At 37.1% G+C, this 26,933-nt stretch overlaps 1 protein-coding gene across 1 annotated transcript in view; it reads left to right on the plus strand.

Moving 5' to 3' along the window:
- Positions 1-26,384, plus strand: part of FMN2 (formin 2) — a 161,391-nt gene extending 135,007 nt beyond the window's left edge. The window contains exons 16-18 of the mRNA XM_075146530.1: positions 7,121-7,270; positions 22,806-22,887; positions 24,295-26,384. Coding sequence (XP_075002631.1) covers positions 7,121-7,270; positions 22,806-22,887; positions 24,295-24,321 — 259 coding nt within the window. The 3' untranslated portion in view covers positions 24,322-26,384. The remainder of the gene's footprint in view (positions 1-7,120; positions 7,271-22,805; positions 22,888-24,294) is intronic.
- Positions 26,385-26,933: the final 549 nt, after the last annotated feature.

Here is a 26,933-nt window from a genome sequence, read left to right on the forward strand (position 1 = left end):
TGACCTTTGATTTTCAAATGGCTGGAGGCTGACTCAGTCTGTGCAGAACGGCTTTTTAAACACGGTATTTTTTTGTCATCAGAAAAGTTCTGTCTGCCAAGATAGCTCCATCCTGCTTGTGACATAATTTAGCACCTAATCCTATGCCACATCGGATAAAAGATGGCATTGTTACGTCAGCGGAGCATTTGCTTGCATCAGAGCAATGCAAAAAAACCCAAACCAAAACAAATCAAACATGGAGGGACCAGGTTGTAGCCTAATCTTTTAGAGAAGAATGAGAACAAAAATAGGAAGAAAAAAAAAATCTAATCAGAGAAGGAAAATCTTGAAGAATACTTTTAAGATGTAGTGTTAACTGTGATCCCTTATAACCTAATGTTTCCAGAAGATACAAGCAACAAGAAATGATTTGGCACATTTCTTCCTCATGCCCAACCGATATACCTTAATCTGGACCTGATAAAATTAATTTCTAAAATAAAGATTGTGAAAATCTCAGTGCTCAAATTCTCCTTCCAAAAAAACTATAGTTTAAATTAGTTATGGTCATATTATTTTGCTACTTTGCTATCCCTATTATGAGAGACTTTGTTCCTGAAAGACGGACTAAAGAAATACTCATGCATTGAATGATGCAAATATAAGGGCCTGAAATAACAGTTCGAACTGAGGTTGAAATGGCAATCTGATACGTGAAGGTTTTATTCATTGCTAACTCCATGAGTTCATCAGTCCTCCAAAAATTTTAGTTTTCCTAAAATATTTGTTTTAAGTGCAAGGTTATATTCGTAATACCTGTTGAATTTAACAATCTGTGTCACAGTATATGCTCTGCTTCTGTTACTGGGTCTGCTGCCTTCAGTGTATGGCATAAAGTATAAAATATGTTACTAATCAATGTGTACAACTGATAATACTGATCACTGTTGATGAATATATTAAAGCTGTAAAGCATTCCTAGTATTGGGGGGGCAGGGGGTGGGTGGGATCAAAAGTCTCATGAATAAGGCAGACTGGCCTGTCGAAACATAATTTCCTATTCTTCACATTGGATGCTTTTTGTTGGGCTTTTGCTGTGGGAAAAAAAATGGTACCTCAAAGGTAGAGGGTTTTTGTTGTTGTTGTTGAAGCTGTTAATTTTCATCTAGTTGGAGCAATAAAACACTTTTCTGTTTAATATGAATTTATAGGAGGCAAGGGACTAGAGATGAGGGAGATGACTTAGGATTCAAAACATTGCAAATGTTTGGCAGGTTTTTTTTAGAGGAAAGGAAAAAATCTCTTGAGACCTTTGTTTTCTAAGGAACGATATTACAAAATCCATAGTTACACAATATGAATTGGCAAATGAAGGAAGAGATTAATGATTCTGGCAGCTGACTTAAACTGGCATATTATCTCAACTTTCTTTTTAATATAAGAAAGATACTTTTCTTCCTTAAAAAAAAAAGGGGGGGCGGGGGAGGGGGAAGGACCCAAGAAATTTCTTACCAACATTTAAGTACTAGATGTTTTGAATGAACCTCTGTTTATTTTTATATTTTCTCACTTTTAATTATGCAGGAAAAGGGACAGCACTGAAGAGAGGCAATGATTTAAAAAAAAAAAAGTGAAGGAAGTGATGTAAAGTTATAGTGCAGAGAGGAACCTCAACAAAATATGTCAATAGAAAATGAGAGGCTTCTTAGGATGCTGTGGATATTAAGTTTCCTCACAGCCTTGTGCTATCTCAATAACCAGGATGCTGGTTCTGTTTCATTTTATATAATTTTGTCTGACTTTGAACTGCTTGGTATTCTGTCTTAAGACTAACTCTCATTAATGCTTTCAGATGTTGAAAACACAAAGAAAATATGTACAAAGACTTTTCCTCTTTATTAATGTGACAATTCATATGATTAGCTTTTCCAGCTTTTCCAGGAAGCAAGTACTGTTACATACTATACTTATACTGTACATACTATACTTATCTTCCCTATGTAGTCACCAATTCAGGATCAACACTCTGAACAAGCTTATATGCCTGCCAACTCAGTTTGGCTTTAAATATAACTCATGTCAGATTTAAAGGAGTAAGAGGCACATATAGTCTTTTCTCTCCTTTTTACCTTCTTTATTTTGGTACACTATGCTTTGTTCTAAATTTTACTTGTGACTTTAATCAAACCAAAATGTACCTTACCAGCTCCTGCCTGACTCAGAGCTGTTTCTGAAACACAACTGCTTCAAAAAACTAACACAGTACCACCACTAAGACTACCTGTTCTTAATCTCAAATGTACATAAATAATGCTTAACAGTTTATAAAGCCAAACCCAAGTAGCCAAGAATATCCAGGTTTGAACTTCAACCAAAATACGTAATCTGTTAAACAGTACAGAATCTCTCTTGCAGAATTGTAGAAACATTTTTTCTGCTTTTAAATCCACATTGAAACAAATCTTTACTCTTGCAGGTGATTTAGTTTGCTGTATGGGGAAACCAGACGCGTGTGTGTTTGTGCGTGTGTTCACCATTTCTCAGAAAGGTCAGCCAGGGCATGTCTGTACCTATGGTTACTTTTCTATTTGTTTGGCCACAGAAGCCTGATCAAATGATGCTGAGATAAAACTACTGCTGTCCGTTGCTTAGTATTGTTGATTTGTCTCCTCATTGCTTCTTTTTTTTTTTAGCAAAAAAAGTATTTTTGTAGTCACCAACTGCTCTATTTCCTCTCCCTCTCTTTTTCCTTGACCTACTGCATACATTCACATACATACATGCATGTGTACAAATATATGTTGTACATATTTATAAACTGGCCAATGCATTGCACACAGCAGACTTGAAATCTGAATCATTGTCTGCAACTGCTTGCTAACTGGCTTCAGAATGGAATGGAAAAAACCTGAATAATCCATAGCTGCTCTTAAAATATTCCTAATGGATCAGATCTATTAGCTAGAAATGCTGTCAGTGAGCCATTTGCAATGTGAATGCCTTCTTTTCTTTCTCATATGATTAAATTTGGTTTGGCTGTTAGTGCATCCATTCCTTCCTTCCCTCCAAATAGAAAAATCATTTACATAGTCTCATAGTTGTACACAAGGGAGCACACAGAAAAGTCCAGTGATTCATTCATCAAATTTGCACCTTTGAGTAAACAGTGAGTTCAGTCATCTCAGTCTGCAGTGATTCTTCTGAATTACACAAACACTTGAACCAAGGAAATTAGAAGACAAGAGAAGGAGAAAAGGAACTAACCATCTTTCTTGATCTTATTTCCTTGCTTACGTGTCAGGGATGAGCAACTCTTCCATTGTTTTGAGAAAGTTAATGTTATTTAATTCTCCTTCAGGGCCAGCATGAAGGATATGAAACCTAGTCTGAAATCTGTCTAAAAAATTCTGACTTTTGCCATGTCAAGATAAGACAGTGGTGTGAACATCACTGCCTTATTTTTAATCATGCTTGAAAAGTCAGGCTGTTTGAAGCAAAGCCAGTGACCTCCTTTACCTCTTTTAATCCCTGAAAATAACTTGCATGCCCTTCCTTCCCTCTTCCATGACTGCTACTTCTTCTCTAATGCACATTCTTTTCTTTTAAGACACTCGCTAAGAGTATGGAAAAGTAAGACTTTTCACTTGATAAATGGACACTAAACAAGCTTTGCAATACCTGCTTGGTAATAAAGGTTTCATTTTGCAGATAGGTAAAATGAAATCCAGAGAGGTCAGATGAGTTTCCCAAGGTTGTATGATGCAGAAATGAATTAGGGTATAGGAACAAAAGCCTTCTGAACTCTAGTCCCTTATTTGATTCAAAATGTCTGTGTGCCTGCACATACAGTCAGGAACAGTATCAATGGTATTTGCAGATGTTTTGTTTGAAAATCTGCTGAAGGATCAACAGGAAAATTTGAATGGGCTGCCCCACTGAAAAGCACCAGAGAAAAGGTATTTGCTGCCTGGCTGAAGTCTGAAAGGATGATATCTAGTCGTGGGGTTATGGCAATGTCATCCATATTTCTTTTTGTATTTAAAATGCGTGTCCCTTCCTGGAATCAGCTTTGAGATATGTCTAATTTGACATATGTAAACATTTCCAAATCAGATATTTAAAGAGTGTGGTAATATAAAGGATTTATTGCGTGCATGTTTTATTATTTGATGCATTTGAATTCACTTTATTTGCTTTGTCTTTCATGTGTGAATTATGCCACTTTTTTTTGTACTACAAAATGACAGCATCAAATGTATAGTGGACAGGTTTCCATATGTCTTCTGAATGTACTCTAAGAGACTTAACTGGTAAATAAGGGTAGACCTCTCTGTTTGGAAAAAATATAGCAACTGTCTTGACTGTTTGATCTGCATATATAGAAAAAATATTTGATTCATGGAGATTTGTGCCCTGAAGTCTTACTATGTTGCAGCTGATATCTTGTGCGTTTTACTGGGCACTAGAAAGGTGTGACGTATTAACAATGACAACCTGCTACGCTGCTGCTGTTTCACATTTCACAAACAGCTTATTTCCCTTACCTCCCAAAGTAACTGCCAGGGAGGCAAGCAACCTGGCTAAGCATTTCTCTTCTCTCTATACACCTAAAAATTACGTTATAGCTGTTAGACACATCTGTATGCATGTGTAAGGTTGTACTGATTATACAAGTGGTCCTCAGGGAGATTTTCAGTCACAAGAGAAAAAAATATTGGCTATCTCCTTCTGCTCCCAGAGGATAATTGGAATAATTGATGAGTAATGGAAGCCTTTGCGTCTCCAATAAATATTAGTGCTGTTTATGAACTGTTTTTTGGAGCATTCTCCTGTACGGTATTAATTTCTTTTCATATTGGCTTCCTGTTTCTTGGGATGTTTTCCTGTGAGGGAATTCTAGCTCCTTACCTCAAGTTTAAAAGCATTGCTTAGGGTGGCCATTCACTGTCAAATTCTTTTCACATTATTGTCATTTGCAGAATGGTTTGAAGACACGTGTCTCAGAACAAGGCTTCTTATTTGAACTTCTGATCTTTCTATGTTCTGTAAATCATTAATGGCCTTCATTCAAAGAGCTTCCTTAAAAATAAGCCATTGACTCAGCTGATGCATCCAGATTTCTCTCTTGTCCTGTATTCCTCATGTTCCTTCAAAAATGTTGCCAAGTCATTCTGAAAAATCAAATGAGCCTTTTATATGACTTCCCTACTAGCCAGCTCCAGAGCTGTAAGTCTGTGGGAAGGGGCTGGGAGGAAAACCAAAAGATCTCCCTGATATGTTTGCAGTCCTGCAAAAAGTTGAAAAATATGTGAAAGTAGGCAAAAAGTTTAAAATATAGTGCAGCTGACTGATGAATGTCAGGAATATTCTTTTTGAGTGATTCTGTGGGACCACAGGATACATGATAAATATTTTCCCCAGTATAAAACTGTGGGAAAAATTTACATAGGTAAGTAAAATGGAATATTTTAGTTTAATCAGTAGTATCGCTCATCTATAAATCATTTGAAAAAACACAACAAAACCCAGCCACAAAAAAGACATTCTATTTATTAACCAAGTGCTGACTTACAGAACAGAGTGCCATGGTAGGCTAACTGAGAGAGCTGAAGAAATGGTACATTCAGGTAAGGTGGCATTTGAGTATCAACGCAATTAGTTAAAAAGCGAGGATGTTTTTGTCTTTTGTATTTTTCCGTGCTGCATCTTTGTTGCTCAACAGCTTCATTGTGCTTCAGCAGATGGAAAAATGAATTATAAATTAAGAGAAAAAGTGTGTAGAATTTGATTGGTAAACTGATATTAAATTTTTGAGCTGTAGGCTTTTTTATTCAGAAATAGGATAACGTATGTAGACATTTATTTTTCATGTTGGGGAAAACAACTGGGGGTATTGAGTTTTGAGAACTCAAACAAAACAATTTCACAGACACTTTGTGAGTTTGACCCTTCTGAATGGTTGAATCTTTGTATATTATTGTCACCATTAGATACTCTAAATTATAACAACTATCAAAGCACTCTATCTCCAGTTACAGTAGTCCATGAATGAAGATACAACTTCTGTGACTAAAATGACATTTCCATCTATCTAACAGGAATTGCATTTTTTCCTGTAATTAAAGTGATTAAAACAGTGATGTGTGGTTTGTAGAAAATTATCATAGAGTCAATGAGTAGTAATAGATCAGTGAGCAAAGCATCTACAATTATATTTCAAGAGACAGCTTTCCATAGAATTTTTCATAAAATAACCAATTCTCCAGAGGCTTCCATGTTGAGCTTCAGATGAGAAAAATATTCTTAAAAGCTCCAGTGTTTACAAAACATTAAAATGGAATAATAGTTAATCAAGCAATTAATTTTTGAAAGAATTCTTCTGTAGCTTCCTATAACATTCCTACATATTTTAAAATTTGAAATAAAATAGAAGCAATTCAAACTCAGAAATTTGCTAAATTTAATTGCAGTCACAGTCCTCACTCCGTGCTGGAAATATGACCTTTGCATTTCAGCAGCGGTTCTTTGAGGTGTAGCTTTTGTGTTTAATACGCTACTTTACTTTTGCTGTGCTCAGAAGGGATTGTCGGATCATTCCGTCATGACTGGCACTTGTTTTCTAGCACAGTTGCTTCTGGCCCAGTTTTCTGTTGGGTCATTTCTTGTTTAGTACACAGCAGGTTTGAGTTTCTGTGTAGGCTTCAACCTAAGCTATCTGCCCTATTGTATCGTAATATAGATCTAACAGAACTTGAAGAACTTTGTTTACAGTCCTTCATAGGCTTTGACTCTGTTTTGAAAACAGCTTTAAACACAACAGAAAAGCAGTATATGGGCAGGTGTGGATGTCTGGATTTGCAGGGCTGTGAACAGTGCATTCATTTTAGCTTTTGAAATGGAAAATACTTTGGTCAAAACCAGAACCTATGATAAATGCTAGATCCCAACTTTGCTGAAGAACCATCTTCTATTGTGTATTTATCTGTATACTAAGAGCTCAGAACTGTTACTTTTTTATATTCTTTTATTTTAGATCTGCTACCAAGAATAATTAAATACTATGTCAGTGTCAAGTAAGAAAAAAAAAAATTACATCAGTGGGTACTGAAACATTTGCCGGTTTTGCTTTCTTTGACAGCTTTTTGGAAACTGCAGCCTATTTCTGTATGAAACCAAAAATGGGAGAGAAAGAGGTGTCCCCACATTCTTTCTTCAGTATTTGGCATGAATTCAGTTCTGACTTCAAAGACTTCTGGAAGAAGGAAAACAAACTTATTCTTCAAGAAAGGTACATTTGTTTGTTTGTTCAAAGGCTTTTCTCAGAGAATGTTATTGGGAGCAATCACACAGAAACCAGTCAGCCTCACTTCATTAGCACACAACCTATTGAATGCCTTTTGGGGTTTTCTCAGTCTTTTTTTTTTTTTAATAGATTCTCCCCCCTCCCCCCTGCAATCATCATAATTTTTGAATGGGGCATTAATATCAATTTGTGCTAAAGTTTTTTGGGTCCGTTACCTGAACAACACTTTTGAGCATATAACTACTATGCCACTATGAATCCAAGGAATGGGAGACTTGTTTCAGATCTGAAAGTTGGTTACAGATTTCCCATTAGCATATTTAGTGAAAACAAGTCAAGTCATCAAGACATGACATATTGTAAATATTTGTCCAATAAAGTTGGGAAAAAGGCAGGGAAATAGGAAGACAGAAGGAAAAAGTCAATTGACCCTGTGTTAAGAAAAGACTCGGACTGAACCACACTGCAAATCACAGCCCATGGACTTGAGCACATGTTGTATATATGGCATAAAGAACGAGACAGTAGTTTTGAAAAATTAGCCATACTGTCTGGTCCATGTATTAGAAGAGCTATGAAGTTTGCTTTTATCTGAATGCAGATATTGCATTGTGGTCACCCTTTGTTTATAAAAATTATGCCAAGAATTAATCAGTTGTGTAAAAAGTAATAAATGCTGTGTAAGGACAAATTAAACAAATACAAACATGAAAACTGTAAACACTTATATAATCCTATATCTGTTAGCAACTTGAGTGACCTCGGTATACAGATAAGGAAGCTACTTCTGAGCCTTAACATGAACAGGATTGATGCTTTATGTTCATTAAATGATTGATATCAGTCCATTTTTAGGTAAATTGAAAAGAGCAGGCCTCTTTTTTCAAGAGTACTCACCCTATGTAATTGTCACAGACATCAGATTACTGGTTTAGGAAGTTATCGAAAACTTTCCTTAGGCACCTATATGATCAATGTCATATATACCATATACGTTTAGTGTAAGTGGATACATTTTGGAACAAGCAGTCTCACAGTTAAGAAAACTAGATTCTGCTCCTATTGCAAGAGTGTGGTGCAAATGTTAGCACAGTACAGCAGCTCTCCAGGGATCTATTTCATTTTACTGACTGTCTGACTTAATTTTATGTAATTAAGTATATCTCTTTGGAATTGAGTTGACAGTTAAATACTATCTTTGGTTTCCTATGCAGGGATTTAGCTGCCATCTTAATACAGGTTAATGTAATCTTGTATTTTTTTATAGAACAGAATTTAAGAAAAACGTCCTTTCATTTCCAAAATACTAGGCTATTTTTCTAAAAACAAACAAAAAATCCTCCAGAGGGTTCTCGCTGAAAAATATTTTTCTTTAAAAGACATTAACTAAATAAGCAGAAAACCTCTTCCTCCTATTTTTCTTATGCATCTAAAGCTTAAGAGAAGAATGGGATTGCGATACAATCATTTAATTCTCTTTCAGTTTAATGTATGTGTATGCTGAGAGGATGTGTTGAAGCAGCAGAGAAAAAAAGTGGCTGCCAGCTGGTCCCTTCCAGGGCAAGTGTGTTTTTAGCCTGAAAGGAACTGAACATGTATAATCTACAAAATGGCTCTAGTGCAGGATGTGAAGGGAAAGGACAGTGAGAAAGGGCCTACAGTGGGAAAGGAAACTGGGAGATCCCTAGGAAGAACAGCAAAGAGACCCAAACCCAGACTCGGAGCTGATGGGATGAAGGAGACTTTCCCAGGGGGACAGACAGGACTGTGTAACTGCAGTCCAGGAAGTCACTGAGATTAAGACTGAAATGATCCATCCTGAAAATCACAGGTAGATTTTTGTTTTGAATTTTAATTTTTACTTCTCTCATCAAGTTTAAATCTTCCTCTCTATAGATTTTGTTTGTTCAGTTGAGGCAGGGTTTAGACTTTGGAAACCTTTGATGTCTTGGTTTGTGCCTACCTCTCAAAAAGGTTTGGGATGGTGCTGTTTCAGGTCTGGCAAAGTCAAGCTCTCTTCATTGCCTTTTAGGAATTAAAATATTTTGGCCAAATTGGCAGTAAGGGTAACAATTTTCCAAGTAAGACGAATTATTTTCCTGAAAATGAAGAATCTTCTTTGATAAAACAACTGTCTTATGAAAGCCTTCATGCAGAAAATATTTTGCCTCTGATCATAGTTCAGCCTGATATCTGAAGTTGTCCTTTAGGCTTTTTTTCTTCATTTTACATTTCCAGTTTTCTTAGTGAAAGATAAGGTGCTGTGATGTGAAAGTGTCTCGGTATTGAGAAGTCAAAGGAGAAAAATCTTGATGGAAAAATAAGTGTTGCCCAAAGGTGTGAGAATGTACAGCATCATGGTTTTCAAAATCTCAGCCTAGATCAACAGACCCGTAGGTGACAGAAATCTGAAATCTGCCTATTGCCACCGAAATAAAAACTGTTATTTCAAGAAACGAGTTTTTCCTCTTTAGTTGATGTTCTTGAAGGTTTTTCTGCTGCTAAAGGCTAGAACATTAATGGTCAAAGTAACTTTCTGTAGTTTTTCTTTGGCGGCAAAATCAAGTGACAGATACGGTGAGACTTTTCTTTTTAAAGTATTGCAGTATGCCACTTTTGGTGAATTATTTGCCAGGTTGCTGCCTTATGAAGCATACTTTAATTATTGTAATTATTTATAAAATGTATAACTTTATTCCCTTTTCTTTTTTAGTTGGATCACCTTTCTTTCTCACCCCCTGGTTGGTTTTGGTTTTTGTTTCCTCTTCTCCCTCCACTTTAGTGTTTAGTTTAATAAAATTTTATGCTATGGGCAATGTTTTTAGAATATTTTATATCCCAGTTTCCATACGGACTGTTAATAGAGGCTGTTCCTTATTTCGTCTCTGCAAATATGAGTCACACTGTTTTACAATAATTTACCCAAAGGCTTTTCATAGATGGTATTTCCTAAGGTGGTACTACTTTTTGTTACTGATAGATTAAAAGTGTATGTTTTGAAGAAAGCAGTCAGCCAGTTCTTATTTAAACACTTTTCACTTGGCATTTCAACTTGTATATTGGTTTGCCAGGCATGTATATGCAAAAGATAAACACTGAAGTGTCAGAATTCATATTTCCTTAGAAGAAGATGAGAAAAAAAAAGAAGAAAAATGATGCAAGGTTAAAAACAAATTAATTTTTCTGAAGTTTTCTACTGCTTTCACTCAGTTCTCTCACTTGAAATAAAGCAGAACTGGAAAATACCAGCTGTAAAGAAAATTGTGCATGATAAACTGTTAAATACAGTAGCAATAAAAAGAAAAATGCACCTGAAAATTACAGTGAAAGCATAGGTCTGCCAAAAGATTTTCTGAACAGTACTATTTTTTTGTGGTCACACTGCAGGCTAACTGGAGCATTCCAATAGAAATTGTTGTCTGGGTTATTTATAAAGTTCTCAAAAATATTTTGTGTAGGTTGAAATTTCTGATGCTATGTCTATCCTAAAGATATATCCTTTTAAGTGAAAATTTTCAAAGTAAGATTACTTCTTTCTTATTAAGCAACTTTTTTAAAAAAAAAAAAAAGGAAATCACAATCAAACTTATCGGGGCTTTTTTTGAGTTTTTAAACGTTATTGTTATCATTGTCTTTTCATTATATATTTAATGTGTCACTGGTAGTGTATACTTTACATTCGTACTTTGAAAACTCTTGAAAGGTATCTGTCAGTATAGCTTGCACTTCACATGTGATCACCAAGAAAGCCAGGAAGAGCGGACATATTTTCCCTAATACTTTTTCAAAGACGTTTGGGAAAAAAAAAAAAAAAAAGGATTTTGAACCTTGAAAGCTTCCTGTTCAGCATCCTCATTATCTATACATGTATTTCAGTTGCTGCACACCCTGTGAGATGCATGTTGCTCTCTGAATATGTACTTTCAGATAATGCACAGCTGCAATGACAGCTATGCAAAATCTCACCTTTTTAGCAAAACTCTTAGGGGATCACACCACCAATCTTCAAATGCCTTTTCTTCTCCTGTAGCGAGAACAAGTGTCTCGTACAACTGTCTTATAAATATATTAACTTTTTTCTCATTAATCTCTGTCTTTATTTCATCTCCATCCTGGTTTCTTTATATTTCTGAGGTAGAGATATTCAATGTTAAGTGCACTATTCCAGTGTAGCACTTCTGTAGAGTAAGAAGTATTTTAATTTTTTTTTTACATCCAACAAAGGCCTACAGAACTGTTGCCCAGACCCCACCACTTTCCTAGGAACCAGGAAAATACACCTGTCCTAGGAATGAAAAGATAAAAGAGCTCATGAGGCAACACCTAATATAACCCTACAGAGGGAAGTCTTGAAAAGTTATGATCCAATTAAAGAAAAAAAAAAAGAAAGAAAGAAAGAAAAAGAAAGTTAAGCAACTGCTGGGTATGGCAATCAAATATGGAATTTGCAAATCCTTGGTAGCTAAAAATACAATTATTTATCAGAAAATTTCATATTGGTATGGACAGCAATGATCCTGGAGCTGGATCCTTGTGCTGGAGCGTGTCCAGAGAAGGGCAACGAAGCTGGTGAAGGTCCTGGAGCACAAGTCTTATGAGGAGCGGCTGAGGGAACTGGGGTTGTTTAGTCTGGAGAAGAGGAGGCTGAGGGGAGACCTCATCGCGCTCTACAACTACCTGAAAGGAGGTTGTAGCGAGGTGGGGGTTGGTCTCTTCTGCCAAATAACAAGTGATAGGACGAGAGGAAATGGCCTCAAGTTGCGCCAAGGGAGGTTTAGACTGGACATTAGGAGAAATTTCTTTACTGAAAGAGTCATCAGGCCTTGGAACAGGCTGCCCAGGGAAGTGGTGGAGTCACCATCCCTGGAAGTATTTAAAAGACGTGTAGATGAGGCCCTTAGGGACATGGTGTAGTTGCCATGGTGGTGTTGGGTTGTCGGTAGGACACGATGATCTTAGAGGTCTTTTCCAACCTTAATGATTCCATGATTCTATGATCCATCTTTAGGACTACAACTTCATTTTTTCCTTATGGCCGTGACATTACTGGCTCATAAGAGTAACAAAAAGCAGTCGGTCCTTTAAGAACTTTTATGTTTTAAAGAAAAGTTCCATTGCTGTCAAAGGTTAATATGAATATCATTAGGCCTGAGATGCCAGTTCAGATCTTACTAGAACCAGATCAATAATAAGGCAGAAACATGTTTGCAGGGCCACAGTTCCACCTTCCCTTTCTCTGGGTACAAATGAGGTACTGACACTCGTTTGTCCACTCCAGCTCCGGACATGTTTCCGTTTCTTCAGATTGCTTGCTGTGCCAGAGGGCCTCTGCAACCTTGCAAAGATTTACCTAAACAGGGGAAAGAAGGTTGTATTTCTAGACAGGAGGTGGGGAGGGGGGAAGAGAGAGAGAAAGGGACAGATATAGGTGTCCTGTAAGTGTGTCCATAAGGTATATATCGCTCATAAGCTCAGTCTGGCCCTTGCCTTTATGAAGAGGCATGTCACTGAACAGATTCTGACTGTGTCAGGGATGCCAGCAGAGGAGAGTTCATAAGCAGGATCAACATGATGGTAAAATTCTGTAAGTCCCTGATATCTTGCATCACACTAAGCTTGAGAATTTCTTTTGGCTGACTTTATTCAACCCTTTAACTCCCACGATAAATCTTTGACACATTAAAAATAATCTATAAACTCAAAAAAATGCACTCCTCTCTCAAATGTAAAAGTTGCCCATTCCCGTAAGAATAGCAGTTAAGCTGGCACCTGGTGTGTCACACTGTGTATATCTAGATGAAAGGGAGATTCCTGGCCAGCATGTCTCCACAGCTCATTGATCTCCCTCTGCAGAAAGACTGGTATGTCTCCCTACAGACTCCTCGGCAGGATGATTTAAAACTTGCTGTTGAGCAATTTAAAGTCTGGCATTGGATATCTGTACGTTGCACAGTGAGGAGCATATTGGTAAGCTGCCACTTCTGCTTGCAGAGGAGGGCATTAAATCCCATAGCACGAGCAATGTCCTCTCAGAGTAATTTAAGGGATATTTTGTTAACGCTTATAATAGGAACCAGTGAGTCAGACTTGAGAGTGAGAAATCGGGGGACATGGGAATATGCACTTGCAAAGAAATGTGGAGATGGAAGGAAAGAGAAGAAAAATGTATATGGATTGGCAACATGAGCGGGAAATGATGAAAATGTGGAGTATGTTTAGTGGGGTCACATTTTGCTTGGCATGCTGTTGCAATGCCAACTAAAATCTCCAAGCGTTATGTTAGTAAGTAGCTATGGGTAGATACATTTTCTGACTTGGGAACTTTAATCTCAATGTCTTTATTGCTCTCTAATCAACTGAGTTGCATGCTGGTAGGCTTGGTTTTACAACTCATAATGACATTTCAAAACAGAATGCAGCTTACGTGACTTTGAATTGAGTAATTAAAAGGATCTTCAGTTTTTGAGAGTATTTCAAAATTTTAAGTTAAATAAAATAGCTTTCTGATCAGAAAATACTGTTACAGGCATTGTAAAATCTACTTAAAAGAAGCCCAAACACACCAAAGATTCAGAAGCTACGAGCAGTCCTTTGAGGCAGTGCCTCACAAAGAGACAATTTGGTGTCCAGCTGAGAGAGGCTGCTCAACATTTCAGTACTTTTTTTTCCTCTTTCTTGTGCACTTTCGGCAATTAGTCCTTTTTTCAATGAAAACACCATCATTTTTTTGGTTAGGGGAGGAGAGCAGTAGCTTTCATTTTTAGCATTGCTTTTGAGGGAAAATTTTGTGAAAAATAAAAGCATTTGGAGATAAGTTTCTCAATCTGGATCTTTGGTGGAAATTACTTTTAAACACCTTAGTTTAACATCTTTAAGTAATACTGTGTTTTGTAAGGCAGGAACAAATATTTCCATTTGCAACTGTAAGCCAACTGGTGCATACAAATAGTAAACTTGAACGTGAAGGATCTAGTAAAAACCTAATTCCAAATCTGTGATCTTTCCTAATTTTTGTGACTTGCATGAGGCCAGATTCCAGAATGCCCCCACATAAACAGTAGAAGGACTTTTCAGCAGTCTCTTCGTTAATTACCTGGTGATGGTGTTGTATCATGCTGGCACATTACACTGCATCCTAGTACGTGTGTAGTGCATAAAAGGAGATACACACCAATCATCATCTCATAATGAAGTTTGCAGCCTGTTTTCATGGCTGTCATGTCAGACTGGTGTGACAGTTTAGGGTATAGTGAGATGTGATAACATGATTCCTACCATATAGTGATCTTTTCAGGTTTTTTAACCCTTTTGTGTTCACCACTTCTTGAAAAAAAGAATGACATTTGCCTATGATAAAAATCAGCCCAACATACTTAATAGATATTTGGATATTGGTGAAAAAAATGACACTACTAAAAATTTTAAACAGAATTTTTGACAAGAGGTGCTACACTTTCTATACTTGTGAAATGTTTTCATTCCCAGGCAAAGTGATTACTTTGGCATTTGAGGTGCAATAAAATATTGTAATGTCTTACAAATGAGCAGCATTTTTCATTAAAATATTAGTCCCCAAAAGTTTGAGATGCTAACAAAGACTTAAAATCTATCGTAACTCAGACTGATCCTGAACTACTGAAGATGTTAGATTCCTTGGTTACTGAGACTTTGCCAAACCAGTGCATGGAGTTGGCATAATAATGACAACATCCATTAAGTGTAAGTGCATGGCTGTGTGCATGTTTTGTGGTATAAGAACAGGGAATAGTCTAACATCAGGGTTTTTTTTTTACATTTTTGGTAAGAGGCTCGCTGTGTCTGCAGTCATTTTGGGTCATTACATAATTATGAATGGGCACCTTTTGATATGATTATTTTCACCTGATGCAGCAAAGTTGGAGGCCTCTTATTTTCCCATCTCGTGCACTGGAGATCTCTAATTCTGTGGCTCTCCAGCTGACTTCTACTTTTTTTTCTTTTCTTTCCAGTGACCTCTTCTATTCACTCAATTCTCATCTTTGCTTGTACTGCCAATCTTGTAGCATACCCAATGTAGCAACTCATCTGCCCAGGGTATGTCTCCATATCCTCTTTAAAACAGTCTCCTTCTCCACGTAGTCTGTTCACCGAGACTTTTCTCATTCTTTTTTACACATTGCATTTTTTTTCTTCTTTTACCCCATCTGCTGCTTAAAAATGTTTTACAGCAAACACAGAGTTTCACATTTCCGTTCACTCACGAGTTTCCTTTCTTTTGCTTGCTGATTATGTTACCAGATTTACCTCACCTCCAGTCTTGTTCCCTTCCCTTATCATTTCCTGTTGAATTTCCTAACCAAGTAGCCCAGAATGCAGCCAGCTTCTTTGAGAGCAACCTGGCTTCAGTTCCAAGACAAACAATGGAAGGTGATGACTATCTTTTCTTAGAGCAACCTCAATTTTCATATGCAAAGTCTGTAGGAAAGTGATTTCCATCTTGCCTGAAGGTAGCCAGGTATAGCCTGAATTACTGGCCACTTTGACAAGGAAAAAAATACGAATTTGATGGCAGAAGTCAGGAAATGTATTAAGTGGGTATATGCATGTTTGCATTTTATTAAAATCATAGCCGTCCTTAACATCCGTAATTTTTTACATCATTACATTTTCAAGGTGAAATTTTCTTTAGTGATAAAGTTATCATCTTTAAAATGTGTTTGAACACAATAGCCTTTTTTGTATTTATGCACAGATAAGAGCAGAATCCCTAGATCACCAAGAATACGATTGCCAGATAGAACTGAGTGAAACTGAATACTTCTTAATTGAAATTCTTTGAGAATATTTTGAAGTGTGTTGTGGATTACAGTAAGACTCTGCAAATGGGAAGGTCTCATTTTCTTTTCGGTTGGCCTTGATTTCATTTGGCCTCGAAGCCTTACTTTAGGTCCATTTGACATGATGCAGATGAAGAAATCTGAAATGTATTCCCCAAGTCTAGTCTACACTGTTGACACAGGAAGGATCTTATTCAGGGTCCTGCTACAGGTTCGTCTCTGTGTTAAGTGGCCAGATTAAAACATTTTAATCTATTTGTCCTTGGTCCTCTGAGCCAAAGTATGATTAATCACTGCGTCTTTCAGCCAGCCATTGTCTGTCTGCCTCGTGGTCCTTGAAGTAACCATGCAAGGAGCTGGCAGGGATGTCAAGATAGTTTAATACATAATCTCTTTGTTGGTAGGCAGAAGTTAGGTTTCATCAGTCAGTTTGATGGGACCAGGTACATTACAATGTGCTCTTATCTGTATAAAGTCTTTGCAGTCAGTTACTGAATCATCTCGATGTCATCACTTCAGCCCTATTGGCGTGAAAGTAAAAGCTCTACATTTTTTACTCTACTTTCATGTTGGGAATTGTAATTTTCCTTTTTGTTTTTTCGCTAAAGAGAAACTCCTTAGCAAAACATCATTTCAATATTTTAGTAACTGGGTCAAAGAATAAAATACAGGCATATTGCTCTGGAAGAGTTTTCAAAGGAAGAGTTTTCAAAGAAAGAGTTTTAAAGTTTTCTGCTCTTGAATTCTTAAAGACATCTGGCACTTGATATTTTTGCTGAGGATTTTTTTATTTGTTTTTATTTGTAAAGGTACTATTATTATTATAAACAAGTTATCTCCAACCCAGACAAACCTACATAAAATATTTTGGCAATACCCTTTTTATTTGTCTGATAATAAGCACTGAGTAGTATAAAGAGAATTGGCCTAAGCTTTGTTTTATGTTAAAAAATACAGAATATCTGCCGAAAAATGTCTTTTGGGTTTCATGAACTATACTGTCAAACTGTAAAAGTAATGTCTGTCTGAGTTTATCGTGGAAGTTTTTGTGAGCAGCTCTACTATCTAAAGCATATAACCTTCCAGCCTTCTCACTGTGCTTACATTTGTCATGTCGTAGTGCTCGCTAGTGAAGTGTAAGGCTACCAAGCCTAGATGGAGCCAGTAGGAAATGAATCTGTCTGCCACAGATACTTCAGACAAAATTATTAATGTTTAGTGGCAGGAAAGTGGCTCCCCCCCTCAATGGACTGAATTGATGACAGAAAGTCTCTAAGCCTTGATAAGGTTGTGGCCAGGCTCGCTTTTGGTCTAGAAGGTAGATAAAGATACTCTGTCTTTTGGGCTTGTAAGGATGTCTGGTTTCTTTTTCCTGTGTGCGTGCCAAAGTGTAACTTGCTTATTCATCTTACAGACTGTCTTTAAACTTAATCATAGTTTGCATATGTTTGTCTCACAATAAATATGAGGTAGAAGGAGGTGAACGTGCTGAAGAAGAGTGTTTATTGTGATGGAAATAAGAAACTACTTCCTTTGTTACGGGTGACAATTATTAGACGCCCTGAATCTGATTAAGTAGCAGATTTTGAGACCTTAATTCTCTGTAAGTGACTGGCTGTTCATTCACTTCTAGGTGGTTTTTTGTTTTTGTTTTTGTTTTTTAAACGGATCCATGGCTTGCCCACTGTTGTACATACCCTACATGTTTTCTTATTGTTGGGGCTGTTTGGAAGTATATCCTTTCTGAAATAATGCAATATTAAATTATAAATAAAATTTAATATTTAAGGAAATATATTTGTCCAGATTTGAGTTATGAACACTCTTATTAAGTACTTACAGAATCTGCCCTGGGCCTGATGTTGGGTCCACTGCTGTTAATACCTCTGCTCTTCAGATTACTACAGTGAGAGTTAAGCAACTCTCTGGTTGCCTAGGCTGAGAAGACTAGTTTTTGTAAGATTATATTCTCATTAAGACAAAATCAAGAAATTATTTGGAAAAGAAGTAAAAGCCAAAAATTGCTAAAGGTAATGCAGCTGATGTTATCTTTCCTATCAAACTGATACGCTCACTTTTGGGCCAGAATTGACATAAGATGGGGCAGGGATTGATAGCAAATGAAGCAAAGTCAGATTACTGAAAGTGAGTTTGAGAAGCAGTTGAAAAGTATGAAGTGAGATAGTTTGAGCATCAGTCTAGCAAAGAAGCTTAGCACACTTTAAGCTTGCAAATTATTCCCATCACACTTACCAAGTTAACTGTACCTGGCTTCTTCAAGAGCACACCATGTCCCTTGTCACCTCCATCTTACCCACTCTCAGATCATGCCTTGAGCATCTGTCCTGCTTCTGAGTATTTGATTGCCCTTGAGAGCAATGGGTCTATAAAGGGACCGAACAGCCATTATAACAGAAAGTATTAGTAGCGTAAAAGTAAATAGTTTAAGTGAAAACAGATCTTCAGAACAATAAATCAATCTATACACATGCCTGCCTTTGCCTAAGGGTCATAATTCTCAGGAACTGGGGAACACCCACCTTCCTCAGACTCTTTTTCCACAGTCTCCCCCGGTGGCAGCCTATCTTTCCACACAGGGCCTGACAATTGAATCCCCACTCCTTTCCTAGGAATGTCTTTTTAACTGTTTCATGCTCTTTGAGCTCTTTGTGCTCGGCATTGGCAGAGCAGCAGTGTCGCTTTGGCCTGGAGCCTGGAAGTATGTCATTGTCTGCAATTGCTTCCCCTTTTTTGGCTGTTGGGAGGCTCACAGATTCATAGCTCTTGTGTCGTTTTCTCCAAATATCCTCCTCCCTCCTCCCAGTATTGAATTAGATATGTTAATTTCTTCATCCGTTAATGAAGCTCTAACAACTCACCATAGTTGAATAGTTAACCCAGTCTTCCTGATATAACCACTAGCATTCATACAATTTTTGGACCTTTTGGTCTTAGGTTATTATCTTGCACCTCCACGCTGATCAGGGTCTCACTGAAGTCAGTGGGAGGTAGTGCAGGAAAAGCCTGAGCAAGAGGAAGGTACGCAGGGATTTGCCACCGTGAGAAATATCACTTGAACCAGGCATGAGTTGACAGAAGCAAGGTGGTTTTGCCTAAATCTTGTTAGTTTTATGGATGGGAAGATGAAAAATCCTTCAGGATCTCAGTGGAGAAAACCTAAGACGTTGCCAAAAAATTGCCAGTGGCAATTAAAATGTGTTTTCCAACTGAATTAAGACTATTGCACTGACTTCAAAGGTAACCTTTTATCTGCTTTTCTAGATCTTGCCGTTTAAATGGTACTGATGTTCATATCAAAACACATCCTTTTGCTCTTCCAGAAGGATTAAATTATTTTAATTTTACATTTAATAAAATCCTAATTTAGTTGAATGATCAGGCTTCAGAAAATACACTTGCACAGTGTAGAAACTGATACCAGTTCCGCTGGTTTATGATTTAGCACTGCGGAAGGCCTTTGTCTCTATATTTCACCAGTCTGCCGACTTTTCTTTTATAGATACAGCTGTAGATTTATACAGTACTCCGTGCTTCCAGTTTTAACATGGTCATAAACTCAGCCTCCTAACAATGAGCCTTTGGTGTGCTATCTTCACATTTCTAAGGACACTGGCTGAAGAAGCATACGTATATGTCGTATTGGCTTCAGTGAGGCTCTATCCAACCACTTGAATCTTCCTGCACAGAGAGCAGGATGGGGGCCAAGAGACAGCGAGCTGTCCCAAACCCACACGGTGAGTCAGTGATATGGTTGGAACTGGAACTGAGCGGCTGCTAGCTCTCAGCTTTGTCTTAAGTGCTATAGGGAGTAATGCTTCTCATCTTCTGCATTCCTGTCGGTATGAATAAATAGGCTCAAACTCCAAGGAATTTCACAAAAGCTCCCAAAAACTTGAGGACCGCAACCATATTAGTGAGACCAGAACCTCTTACATAATCCTAGAAAAATGGGTAACGCAAGCTTAAGGTTGTCACTTATCAGTCTGGAGGTTGTGGATCATTCTCTCAAGCGCAATCTAAGGGACACAGAAGTTCTGACTTCCTCCCTCACAGAGTGGCGTTGTTATTAGCATTTTGCTGTTTCAAGCAGAGACAGCCTTTCTCCAAATAGCTATTTCTCTAATGGAAGCAGAACATTTAGAGATGTTACGCTGACACTGACACTTAACAGGACTTGCTTTCTAAAACGTAACCCCTATCATTGCGTTAACAATGGTTCCATTCCATATGAGGATTTTTGTTTTGAATTAATGTAAGACCCACAGAGAGCTGTGCTGTCTTATGACCTGGTATGTTAGGCAAGCAATATCCCCCTTCTATCCTGGAAGGGGGATTTTTACGTGGGACAAAGACTGGAACTAAAGATTCCCTGACATTTCCTGAGAATAACATCTGGATCTGTGTGAACTGGTTTGGTAAATATTTTTGTACGTTACATATGCTGTCATTTGCATAATGAGTAGTCTGAATACCTGCATATATTACATTGCTTCTATAAAACACTAATTTTGATAACCTTAATAGTACTTGTGCAGTCCCTGGGATTTGATACTAATTTACTCCCAAGTAACATTTCACTTTCTTATTTAAATGATGTCTACCAGTGTCTACCTTTTTTTTCCTTGAAAAAAAGGAAATTATATGATAGACGTGCTGTTTTATATCTGACTTTGCAAGAGTGGCTTTTGATGAGATGGAATGTGTCTGACTGTTTGGAAAAGGTCATAGGAAGATCAATGTCACAGATACTTTTCCTCCTTCGGACGTAAGTAAACACGAAGCAGAAGAAAAGGTGGCGTTTTAGGAAAAAGAAAAAGTCTTTGAATTTTACTGCATTCTGTATCATTCCCATAAGCTTCTATTTAAAGCTATCACCACATTTTGGCTGCCACTTTTACTGAATCTACTTAAATACATTTTAAAGGTGAATTACTTGGCTGTTTGACATTTTTGTTCTATATTATGCTGCAGCAATCTATCTGATTTGCAGTCAGATAGAAAGTGTTACAGCTTGAAAATAATAGGTTTCAAAGCCTTTTTTTCCCCACCTGTGCACGTAAAGGTCTTCCTACATTAATAAAATATAAGGCCATCAAATGAAGAGAGCAGCTTGTTGGAAGTGCTGGAAAAGAACTGACGTTTAAATTAATTTTTGAAAGTATAAATTTGAAACTTATGAAAAGAACGAGGTGTGTCTGGTGAAGCTGGATAAATGAGAGATGAATGCGAAGGCGGTTTTTTTAATGTGCTTAGCAGACCCAGCTGGAGTCTTATTTTCAAAATCTGGCCTTTACCACACACGCAAAAATATTTAAAAATAATCGTAACACAAAGTCTGATTCTCACGTTGCCCTGTGTAGCCTCAGTGAAATAGCAGACATGCAAGTGGTCTGGAGATGAACCGCAAGGAACCAGCCAAGGATATATCATTTCTTCAATATCATTTTACTGTTGTTTCTTTTTTTCACTGTTGGATAATGATGAAAAGGCAGAGTAAGTGCCATCTAAAGTCTATATTGTTGGCAAGAGCAAGCCAATATAGGATTTACATTTTTATTTTCTACTTTCTTATTTATAAATGATATTCTCATCTCTCTCAAAAAAAAAAAAAACTTACACATCTCACACCATTTAATGCCATCATATAGAAAGGGTTTATGTAAGTGTTTGAAGCTCAGAGAATTCATAACTTAAATCTGTATTATCAGTGTTTCAATAACCACGTGTGTTTGTAAGGTTGATCTACAAACTGAGTAAAAATGGTAAAGAAACATTTTACAGTGTGCCATTGAACCAGACTGATTCTGGCAGGCTCCCAATCTGAGTATAGCCCTCTGCCTTTCGCAGTTTGTTCCCTATCTGCGTGACAAAAAGGACGTTTATCTCATCAAAAATGTGGCATTTGATGGCATTTCACAAGGCCCTAATCTGGTACCATTTGCCAAATCAGGAAGCACTAAGAAGTGGACCCTCACTTCTGGAACCTGCTCCTCTCTTTCCATCCAAGCAGCCTGAGCGCATTCATCCCGAACGGTCATGTAAGCCTTGGTGCTCACCCTCAACTTTGGAAAGAAAGAGGTGTGTGCAGTGACATGCACCACCTTGGTTGTAAACATCACATTCTGTGTTCCATGGCAATTTGCCATTTTCATTTTAAGTTAGAGAGTGAAGACTGGAAATTTAGGTTAAGCTATTTTGCCATTTTAAATACAAACAAAATTGGGTGAAAAGGAAGATAGCTTGGTGAGAAACTTTGTTTAAACTGCAGTTGAAGTACTGAGGTCGGGAATGGATGAAAAGTGATTTTTAAACAGTCATAAAAAGAAAAGGAGCTTTCTTAGCAGCATTTGGTATGAATGCTCTGAAAGGTAAACTTCGTGTCATCCAGTGTATTTTAAATCCTGATACATTTGAATCTTCAACTACAGTAAGTACTGATTGCTTTTGTAACTGGAATTGATTATGCCATTGATTATGCCTGTCCCTGTAAGTGCCAGAGTCTGATGGTATGGCAACAACAGCCTCAGAGGGCAAGTGCTATTTCATGGAGTGTGCTAATGAAAATACGGGGAACAAAGTTATCCACTTGTGTCCTCGGGCCTAAATTTGTAAGTTATATACTGCACTGTCTTTGGAAATGGTTTTGGTCTACAGGAATATTTATAAATTTTGTCTCTCTTCAGAGTTAAAGAAGCAGAGGAAGTCTGCAGGCAGAAAAAGGGGAAGTCGCTATACAATATAAGACCAAAACATGACTCCGGAATTGTAAGTAAAAATTGTAGCAATACTTCTGTTCCCATCACTCGTTCTAGCTTTTTCTCTTTGCATTTTATAGGTATGTTATTCTTGACGTCCTTTTTTGTTCTGTTTTTTTTTTTTAATGATTAACATTTTCATAAAAGGCGTTAGATTAACAAACTTGAATGCTGCCTAGCAATATTACTCCACAAAATTGATGTAGCACAAGCAAGAGCAGCGTATTGTTGCCCCACCCTGCCAATCTGTCTGCATCCCAGTCTTGGTGTGGGATGCACCTAGAAGGCAGAAAAGCAGTTCCAGTCTTCAAGCTTATTCAGTCCGTATTGGCTCTCTTTTCTGCAGTTACAAAATGTAAGGAAGGATTGTGATAGGTACACATTTTTCAATTTGGATCCCTGTATCAAATACTAGTGACTTCTGTTCCACTGATCTGGATTTGTTTGGAATAGAAACCCTATGAAAAACATAATACTGTGCTCTCACCATTCTTCTGAAAACAGATAAATAACTTTAATGATAGTAGAGGAGTAATTCTAGTCATTCAGTGAAACTTTTCCACTATGATTGCCTAAGCATTGCTAGGATCGTGACTGATTTTTACAAAAAATGAATATTCCTCCAGTGAAAAATTAATCAGGTACCTCACATTAAAATTATAGCAACTGGCCATCAATTATATTTGTAAAATATTATAACAGAAGATTTTTTCATGTGTCCGTATTCTTGTACATCCCCCCCAGGCATGGTTTAATTCTTTTGTGCTTTGTAGTCATGGCTATGTTACTGTGACACAGCCTTGAAATGAAGCAGGTGGTATTTTACTATATTCTAACTAACATGATCTGACACAGGAAGAAATAATATTGCATTTATTGTTTCTTATTCTCAATATCTGGGGAGAGTTGGCTGTGGTTAGTGCCACAAGAAATGTAAATGGAGTAACAGCTTGGTTAGGAATGATAAACTAGACTTTATTTTATCGATTTTGTCTGAAATCAGATTAAGATGTTACTTCAAAAAAAAAACCCAAAAACCCTAATATTGATTTGGATTTCTCCTTCTCACCTGTATCTTGCTGTATATAAAGGAGAGGGTTTGGTTTTGGTTTTTTTTTTGTAAGAAATAACTATAAGCTTAATTATTCCTGTATCATTATCATTCTTATTTGCACTGAAAGTGGGACTTTCAGCTTTACTGAAAATTTGATAGAGTGAAAAGGAAAGTAAACAAAAACATTTCACAAGCAGTGTGTAGCTGCCAGTTCTAGCTTCAAAGGAAATTTATTTGTGAAGTCAACTCTACAGTAAATATAATTGCACATCAGCCTATGTATTTCTGCGCTTTTCGTATTTGTGTGAGGTGGTTTTATGTATACGCAATTTTTTGCACTTTTTTATTTATTTTATTTTTCAGAAAGCAAAGATAAGTATGAAAATCTGAGAGAAGAAAAGCAAAAGCCATGGTTACCTGGTTACCAAAACTCAACATGCCCGTGGGTGGAGAGTGAGGGGGAAGGAAACTACATCATCCTGATCATTTGCTTTCTTGACCTTTTTGAATTTGCTTTTTGTTCTCTGAAGTTTTCCACCAATTGATGTCTTATTGTACATTCATTCACGAATGTAATCACTTTAATGGAGTGCCCAGCAATAGACTAGGTATGGACTTGAAACACCTTCCCTGTAGTCTGTATCTCCTTTGCCACTCAGAAATGATATTTTGTAAAGTGTATGGTATATTACAAATAGGCCAAGTCAGCATGCATAAAAAGCGGCATCTGCATCAGTTCTGAACATGCTGAAAATTGCATTAAGTTGAACTTCATAAGAATGCTACTCGATACAGTAAAACATTTCCATTCCTACTGGCAACATCTGTCTAACACAAATACTTCATGGCACTGCACTTAGATTAGGGAAAGAAATGTTACTCCTAGTGAATTGTTTGTATCCGTTTCATGTTGGCATTTGTAATTTGTATTTTGAATCGTTAAGTGCTGTTTATACAGTATAATCAATGCTTTCCCAACTTGTTTGGTTGCCCTCCATGACTAAATATTTGTGGAACAAGATGTTTACTGTAACTATCTTTAAAATCGATAAGGCAGCATACTTTTACTTCATCTTTTGCCAGATAGTGAATGCCAGGTGGTATGGGGGTCAGAAATCCAGCATTAAAAAAAAGAAAAAGGGGGAAAAAAAGAGTAAGTGAAAAGCAGAAAAATACAGAAAAGCACAGAAGTATGATAGAGAGTATGAGAGAGATTTGGCTGTTATAGTTTGTTAATATATAAAGCAGCTAATACTTTTACATGAACTTTAGAAGGTATAGTATAGTTTTAACTGCTGATCACTTAAGTCAGACAGGCTTTTGGCCACATGTACATGACTTCCCTTTGGAATTAGCGTTACAGTTAATTTAAAACTCCTTTAGAGAGCCATTAAAAGATGCACATGGGGATTGACATTTATGGAAAACAGTAGCCCATTCTAGTGACAGAACATAGACTACCAACTAATTGACATCAATTTCACACTTAACAGAATTGCAGACTTTTCCTCCAGGCTTTCAGTGTCCCTGACTAGGAGGGTTATTGAAATCTACCTAGTTGAAATCTATGACTTAGGGCTTCCATTTTAGACCACATGCTTAATTCCTATTTGCAATCCAGAAGTTACTATATCAGTTTTGATCTGCTCAACCAATAACAACCCCTTCCTCCAGCCCTAATTTAAGAGCCCCAAACCAATCAGCCTGATTGATAACATTTTTCTTTCAAAGCGCACTTTTCCTGAAAGCAGCCTGTGCGTGCAACTGAATTGGGCGCCCGTGCTCACAACCTTGGAGCCTGAAAGACACTGGGGTAAGGCAAATGAGCTCTAACCTGCTGGGTTGGGCTACTCCCTCTCTAATCTAGCACATCAAGAGACACTCCTAGCTGGCCAGAGGCTAATATACCCTACAGGGTGTCATAAAAGGAAGTGCGAAATACGACCTCAGGAATCTGTTATTCTTCACATATACCAAGCACTACAAAAGATGTTTTTTTCACTATGTGAAAAGCAAGTCTCCTGTTGCTGACAAACCTATGTGAAAATCTGTACTTGTAATAATTTCTGGCAGGGATATAAATTACCAAGAATGGAATTCTAAAATTTTGTGTTGATGGGAGTAACATTACTATTTAGGGAAGTGAAAAGAAGAGATTATTTGCTGTTACAACTAACTTATGGAAAAAACTTTAAAAAATAAAGCTATTTTAATGGCACTGATTCAAATCCATGTTTGTATTTATGTAAACAATAGTCTTTTCCTCTTAACTTTGCTCCTAAGTGCAAGGATACAGTAGCATGTTTTCATTTGTAGCCTTCCTGTTCCTTCAGTACCTACAGTATGTATATTACTATACTAAATGAAATAATAGATCATCTAACAAAGATCACTATGTGCAATACTGTATTTAGTGTTTCTATTTCAAATTTTTTAGAATGTTAATTTATATGAAAATAAAAGGAATAATAATGAAATAACTGCCGTCTGTCTTCGCTGTCAGGCTATGTCGTAGTTTGCTAGCAACCGTTTGCTCTCTAAGCACCACATCCCATTCAGGCTCCTGGGATCAAGGAAAAGCCTTTGTGAAGGGATCGGTGGAAAAGGGGATTCTCTTTCTTTGCCTTTTGGAAGCATAGTGGCAGTAATTCCCAGTTATGTGGATATATTACCTTTTCTCCAGGTGGTGGTAGCGAGGAGCTTCAGAGTCCTTTACCCAATCAGACAGTATCACTTGCTTCTCTGGCTTCCCTTCCAGTAGCGCATTTGGCTCAGGTTTGTAACCTGTTCCTACCAACACTGCCTACGTAAGAGCCTCAAGAAATTGCTACTAGGGCAAAAATATGCATTAAAAAGTATCACTGGCATATTATAATGTCTTGTATATATATATACATATATATATATGTTTTATATCATTAAAGTGGTGTCCAGCAACCTGGTAGGACTGTCACATACATACATACTACCCTTTTCACTGGATCTGCAGCATGGATACTGAA

This window comes from Calonectris borealis, chromosome 3 (assembly GCF_964195595.1).
Source record: "Calonectris borealis chromosome 3, bCalBor7.hap1.2, whole genome shotgun sequence".
Classification (NCBI taxonomy): domain Eukaryota; kingdom Metazoa; phylum Chordata; class Aves; order Procellariiformes; family Procellariidae; genus Calonectris; species Calonectris borealis.